The 7,500-nt window shown below is 32.7% G+C and overlaps 1 protein-coding gene across 4 annotated transcripts in view; it reads right to left on the bottom strand.

Moving 5' to 3' along the window:
* LOC135209709 (carbohydrate sulfotransferase 3-like) overlaps positions 1 to 7,500 on the bottom strand; it is a 142,237-nt gene that overhangs the window by 62,048 nt on the left and 72,689 nt on the right. For 2 of the 4 annotated variants that reach the window (XM_064242471.1, XM_064242472.1), the window contains exon 1: positions 6,636 to 7,500. This exon is cut by the window's right edge and continues 88 nt beyond it. The exons of the other annotated variants lie outside the window; for them this stretch is intronic. In XM_064242471.1, coding sequence (XP_064098541.1) covers positions 6,636 to 6,850 — 215 coding nt within the window. In that variant the 5' untranslated portion in view covers positions 6,851 to 7,500. The remainder of the gene's footprint in view (positions 1 to 6,635) is intronic. 4 annotated transcript variants of the gene reach the window in all.

Raw genomic sequence — 7,500 nt, 5'->3', positions numbered from 1 at the left:
ATATATATAATATGAATATATATATATATATATATATATATATATATATATATATATATATATATATATATATGTATTACATATATAATATATATATATATATATTATATATATATATATATATATATATAATATATATATTATGCATTCTACTACAATTTCTTTTTTACATTAATGCCCTTCAATTTCGTGCATACTTCATAAAAGTATTATATATAGTATATCAAAGCAAATCAAGACAAATTTCAGCATGACATAAAAACTATCGAGTGGCTAAACGCTCGTTTGCAACGCGGATGTCCAACTAGATATAATCACGATTTTCAAGCAATCGAATTGGGCCTTCGAAGGAGGAAAAAAAATCATGATTATGTTATCATTGAAGATTCACATTTGAAAGTAATGTTTGAGTTGATACTCATTCCACGAAAATCATAGATTATATTTTTGTGTTTATAAACATTTTCTCTACTGACCAAAATTGTTTTGTTATGTACATCACTGATATTTATATTTCGAATTCATATCCAAATTGGTCTTTTGGTATATAAAATTACGGAGCATTTACTTATTGTATAAATATGTTTTCGTTTTGAATGTTATACAAACTCCTGTTTGGTTATAAATAATGACTAAGAATTTATTTTCACTATAAAAAATGTTTTTCCTTATCAGTGTTATCAATACAAACATTATCTGAATTTATCTTTGAATACGTAGAATATATTTATACTACAAAAATGTATTCACCAATATTGTCGATGCAGACATTACCCGAATGCACTGTTATCCACGCAAACATTATCATTACTGATACCTCAGTACCCTATCAATGTTAACATCAACTCTGTTATTACCAGAGGTCAAGTCAAGCAGATCAGACCCAGAAAGACGCTCAGTCTAACGGGTTTTTATTCAGCCTTGAAGTCCTGACTCCACCCAACCATTTCTGACAAGGATTTCTAAAAAGGTTCACTTAGTAACATCTCTTAGTTGTGCAAGTGTATTAAAAGAGGGTTTATTTGAAGATGTATCTTTTAGTAGTGAATAGGAGCAGTTCAGCATTTCAGTTGAATTTATTGGCTTCGAAATAGTAAGTTGAAATGAGACTGTCTTGAATATATATATAGATATATATATATATATATATATATATATATATATAATATATATTTCTTGAATATATATATATATATATAGATATATATATATATATATATATATATATATATATATATTATATAGTTCAGAGAAAACGAGAGACACGTCTTCTTGTAAATTTGCAAAGATTTATTTATATATAATATATATAATATATATATATATATATATATATATATATATATATATATATAAAGAATATATGCCACGAGGGAAAATGAACAAATAGAGTATCGCGAGATCTTTCGACGTTCAAACGCCGAAAGATCTCGCGGATACTCCGTTGTTTATTTTCCTTCGTGGCATATATCTTTATTTATGGATTTATACACGTTCCGAACTTTCGTGATTCAGTTATACGTAGACATATAGATATATATATATATATATATATATATATATATATATATATATATAATATATATATATAATAAAGGAGTCCATAGAAAGCGCCAAACAAAATATAGAAAAGTAGTACTATATTTCAGAGACTGCTGTCTCTCTCCGCAGTCTCTGAAATATAGTGCTTACTTTCTATATTTTGGTGTTTTTATGGGTTCCTTTTATTCGATGGAATTCTGTTGTAACAGACCAATTTTACCAGTATATATATATATATATATATATATATATATATATATATATATATAATATATATATATATAACACGCTAGGCAATACCATTTCAATTATCAGTTTTAAAAAATCAAAAATATAAATTCAGTGTATTTCAGTACAGAGGGATGTCTTAAAAAACTAGCCATTAATCTCACAAATAGATACTGATATTATGTATTTTTATGTATAAGTATGCCCTTGGAATATAATCCCATATATTGGCATTAAAAATACATGCAGATAGATAGATATTGTGTATTTTTACGGATAAAAACTCCCTTATAAATATACCCCATTTATCAACATTAAAAAGTATATTTTTCACGTCATCAAAAAAATAGTCCCGATCCACTTTTTATCGAGGGGTAACATCTGAGCTGCATATTGCAAGAGGACGACATTCAATTCTGAACCTTGTGACCGAGAGTCCCCAGAGCTCATTTTACCCTGACGCTCTTTATGGAGAAAGTACACGTTTTGCCAAAAGAAGGCGTAGGTGGTCACGATGCTACACCTGATGTCCTTGTACCTGTCCATTGTACGTATGCACGGACGAACTGACGGTTTCCGTCCGTCCACGCCTTTTCAAAAGAGCCCTCCATAGCCTGGGTAACGGTTTTTTATTTATCCATCTATTTGTCTTTAAAGATGCTACTGAGGAGTTCAGATAATCACGTACATACACACGCTCACACACAGACATATATAGTATATATATATATTTCTATATATATATATATATATATATATATATATATATATATATATATATGTATGTATTTTATAGGATTAGCTACCGAGCACGTTGTGATCTTGTATTCAGGTGGAATCACTGTTCTAAGTTTTGTTTAATCAAAGTAACTTTTTTCTTTCATATTAATGTCTGTTATTTACTCTGTTCCCCTTAATGTAAATCTCCACTATTTACCAATTCCTGCTAGTCAGCGAGAGTACATTTTCACTTTCATTGTTCAGTCCCCCCTACCACCCTAGAGAGAAAACGAGGCACATAGAAAACGAAAGTATCGGCTGGAACGAGACGCAACCCTACCCGAAATTTGCTGGAATCGTAACGGTTCTTCTGGTTCCAGTCCAACGCGTTTCCAGCAACAGCCGAGTCGACCCGAGCCATTCTGGAGGATGGCTCTGCCTCGTAGCCGAAAAACTGTTATATTTCCCTCTAAATTATCATGGGCCACGCGTGTTTTGGTCTTCCAGGGGAAGAAAACGGCTCTTGGCGGTGGATTTAAGAGCGCCTCTAACACGGGTCTGGAACGACGTCAAGGAATGGATTGGTTATGTTATTGGTTCGGTCCCAAACGTTGGTTTTCCTTAACGTCGACTGAGGTGCTAATAACAATATAGGGGCGGGCTAAGTTGCTGCTGCTGTTTCTGCTGGTTTTCTGAGGGGTAATTCGGTCCTGTATATATTTTCGGGTAAGGGATGGGCCAATTACAGGGATGGGTGTCTGCGTGGTCGACCAGGATTAGCTCTTAAAGATTTGGCTGGAAATCCTATTGGGTAACATTTTAAAGTAATTAAATAGCTAATTATACAAACCTAAGTATTTCAAACACTGAGACGAAATGACTGATTTTAATTGTTTTCTCCTGACTAGAGAAAATAAATGAAGCTTCTGTCAAGATATAATTAATATATATATATATATATATCATATATATATATATATATATATGTATATTATATATATATATATATATATATATATATATAGTATATATATAATATATATATATATAGGCAAAAGCTTCCTAACTACCGCCATATTATACCATCTCCACTTGATATGAGTACCATGAATATTATCATTATCATGGTATAACAAAGATATTGGCACCATAGTTATATACGCAGAATTAAACAGCTTCCGTGGAAAAAAATAGAAGGCATTGTTTTAGGGTCCTGGCAAGCGAGCTGGTTACATACACACACACACAGACACACACCCACAAATACAATGAACCCGATTCCAGAAAGATGGAACCCATCCTGAGTATTCCAAAACACAAGATCGGGTCATTCCAGCTGGAGACAATAGTTTCCATAATATGGACTGACGCCGAGAAGCTTGAGTTGGCACCCCCCCCCCCCTTTCCTCTCTCTCTCTCTCTCTCGCTCTCTCTCTCTAAAAAAAAATCTCTCTCTCTCTCTCTCTCTCTCTCTGTCCAAGGCCACAAGGACGAAAATCCTTCTCAAATTCATTTCGTTATAGTTAGTCAACTCGCCTTGTCTTGTTGTCTTCTTATCGCTTGTACTTCTGACTCGAAATATTGTTTATCTTTTTTTTTTTAATTAAGCAAAGGACAAGACTCAGGATAAGAAAAACAAAGGGGAAACAAGAAGTGACATAGAACACTCATATGTGTAGAAAAGGGAGTGAAAAAGTAAAAGAATTACGGATAGATGGACCGTGAAAAAGGGACAATAATTTAAATAAAGAGAAATGACTTAGATAAGAGAATGAGTGGCAAAGGAGAAAGAGTGCTATTAAATAGAAATGACAAAGGATAAGGGACAAAACCAAGGATAAGATAAACAAAAAAAGTGACCAAAAGACACAGATTAAAATGAATGAAGGCGTGACAAGGAAAATGACTAAGAATTAAAATGGTATAGAAACAACTATTAAGATAAAAGGTTCATAGTATAATAATAATAATAATAATAATAATAATAATAATAATAATAATAATAATAATAATAATAATAATAATAATAATAATAATAATCTTGATTGTAAGGAGATTCCAAGTTATATTTCAGAGTTAATTTGACAAACTATTATACATATAAAATATTTCTTTTCATGCTAATTAACACTAAATGGTTCACGTTCGACATGAGTGTCAAATTTGTACAATGAAATAAAAGACCTTTTGGAACTATCACTCCTCCATAATGAGGATATTGTGTTGCTCATTTCGAGGCCTTATTGATAATATTTTTGCTTAAATGCGAAAACATAAAATAGTCTGTCATTCTATTATTCTGCAGTTTGATACTAAATATGAATACAGAAAATTTACTATAATTACGTTATTCTACATTTTGAAACCAAATATGACTACGAAAAATGTACTGTAATTATATGGTTCTATATTCTGGAAATAAAAATGAATTCAAAATATTTATTGTAATTTAGTTATCCTTTATTTTAAAAAAATAATGGTTGAATCTATGGTATGTATTGGCCAATATAAACCAATTTTAAATCAGGTATAAGATTTTTTTATAGCACATTCAATTTCGGATATTCTGATGTGTAAATTCTACTGAAATCTGAGTTTCACAATATGATATTCATTAAAAACAATATTTGCGTAGACATACGAAATACGAACGAATAACATACGCATGATAATGTTGCATGAATAATATTTACGTATCTGTCTGAAATATGAACAATAACATACGCATAACCGCGTACGCATAGATCCCGTTTAGGTGTAACTCTCCCAAGCCCCTAAGACGTCAGACTTTGTCCAAAACTAACGGCTCATAAGAATTATGCGTTGCGAATATTAAACCGATAAATCAGCCATCTTTCGTAAGTTATACCCAATATTCTAACCCCCATTAATAATCGTGGGGACCTTCAGATGATAATCGTGCGTATTACCGTTTAAGATTATAATAATCTTACAATATAATTATAGGTGGTGGAATGATAAGATATAGATATATATATATATATATATATATATATATATATATATATATATATATATATATATATATATATATATATATATATATATAAGGACCATTAAAACACTCTGGTTTTAAAGCTGAGACTATTTCGGCGGACTCACTTCCACCCTAATCAAGCAGTGACTGACAGAGGGAGTTTTAATAGCGAAATATATAGTGGGAGATATATTTCGCCAATGAAACTCCTTATGTCATTCGCTGCTTGAAAAGGGTGGAAGTCATTCCACCGAAATATAGTCCTTAACTTTAAACCAGTGTTTTTAAATGGCCTTTTATGCTCGAGACGTATCCTGTTTTAACAGAAGAATTTAATTACACACACACACACATACACACACACATATATATTATATTTTATATTGATACTAAGAATAATATATATATATAGATATAATATATAATTATACATAGATATATAGATATAGTATTCTATATATAATAATATATATATAAATAATATTATACTGACACACACACAGATATATATATATTATAATCATTATAATAAATATATTATATATAACATATATATTTGTGTATGTGCGAGCGCGCGCGCGCGATTACATTCGCCCTAATGTCCTAAGCTCACTAAGACCGCAAAGGCAAAGAAAAGATTGGGAACACAGTTAATTTGTGAAGAGGTTTTCTGGAAGATTAATATTGTACTGTTTGCACAACTCAGATAAGACTTGATTTGTACGGAAAGTGCATTCTCATTCTGAAAGGTCAGGCATACCCTGATTTATAATACTCTGTGTTTTGTCTCTCTCTATCTCTCTATCTCTCTCTTTCTCAATGTCAATTCTCCCACTATACATACACACGCACACGACACGCACACACTCACACTTATATATATATATATATATATATATATATATTAATATATATATATATATATAGATATATATTATATGTATATACATATATATATATATTCAAGGGACATACGATAACACCTTACCAAAAATATAAAAGACAAAAAAGCCGCAACAAATATTTTTTCTTCCAAATATAAACGACTTAATAACAAAAATACATCTATCATTATCATTTCGATGACAGTTGTTACCCGCTTTACTGTTATTGTTATTACAAAGAAAACAATGTCTCCCGCACTAACTTGAAAGAATCCAGCCACGTCTTGGGCTTCAGTGGTTCCTGGACGGTGAAGTTTTTGTCGTCGTCCTCAAGCTGAATTGAGTTGCTGGAAGAATCCTTGGATGGTCTAGTTTCACACTCAACTTCGCTCGATGACGGCGAGGCAGAAGAAGGAGAAGAAGCAGAAAGGGCAGAGGAACCACTGGACGAGGATTTGGGTGCATCTGGAGGCTGCATGTCCGAGATGGGGGGTCCTGGGGGCGGTCGGAGAGGAGGAGATAGTCTCCCTCTCCGTGCCTGAGGAGTAGCTGGAACATGTGCTTTGGGCGTCCGCTTGTTTGTTTACATACTCCTCTTCTACCTGCGTCATCGAGGCTGGACTTGGGGACCGATTCTCGTCCTTTATTTGGCCTCCATCGGCCTCGTCCTCCTCTGGGGACTGCTTGCCTAAGGAAGGATCTCTGTCTGTTAAGCCCATGGTGGTTTTTAATATCCTCCGACGGGGAAATGGTCCTGATAAATATCCACTGGTGCGTTTCAACTTCAGCTTTCAATCCTCAATGATTCTCATTAATTTTCTGAAACCAGAGTCATTTCTGATTCACAGGCTTTCTTTTCATCCTTTGGCTTCCACGAATATTTGCTCAAAGCCAAACAGAGTTCTTTTCAAAGATGCGGGAAATTATCAAGTCATCGGATGGAAAGTAAAATCTAATCACATAGTTGAAGACCACGATTATACGATTTTTTGTACTGACAGATGAACCGACTTCTCACGCTAATTCTATAGAAAATGGGAAGACGCATCAATTCCAACGACAGGGACATCAAAAATGGGCAATACCACAACAGCCTGACACACGTGGAGAGGCGGCCGCCCACGTCCT

This window comes from Macrobrachium nipponense, chromosome 38 (assembly GCF_015104395.2).
Source record: "Macrobrachium nipponense isolate FS-2020 chromosome 38, ASM1510439v2, whole genome shotgun sequence".
Classification (NCBI taxonomy): Eukaryota; Metazoa; Arthropoda; class Malacostraca; order Decapoda; family Palaemonidae; genus Macrobrachium; species Macrobrachium nipponense.
This window is presented reverse-complemented; position numbering and strand designations above follow the sequence as displayed.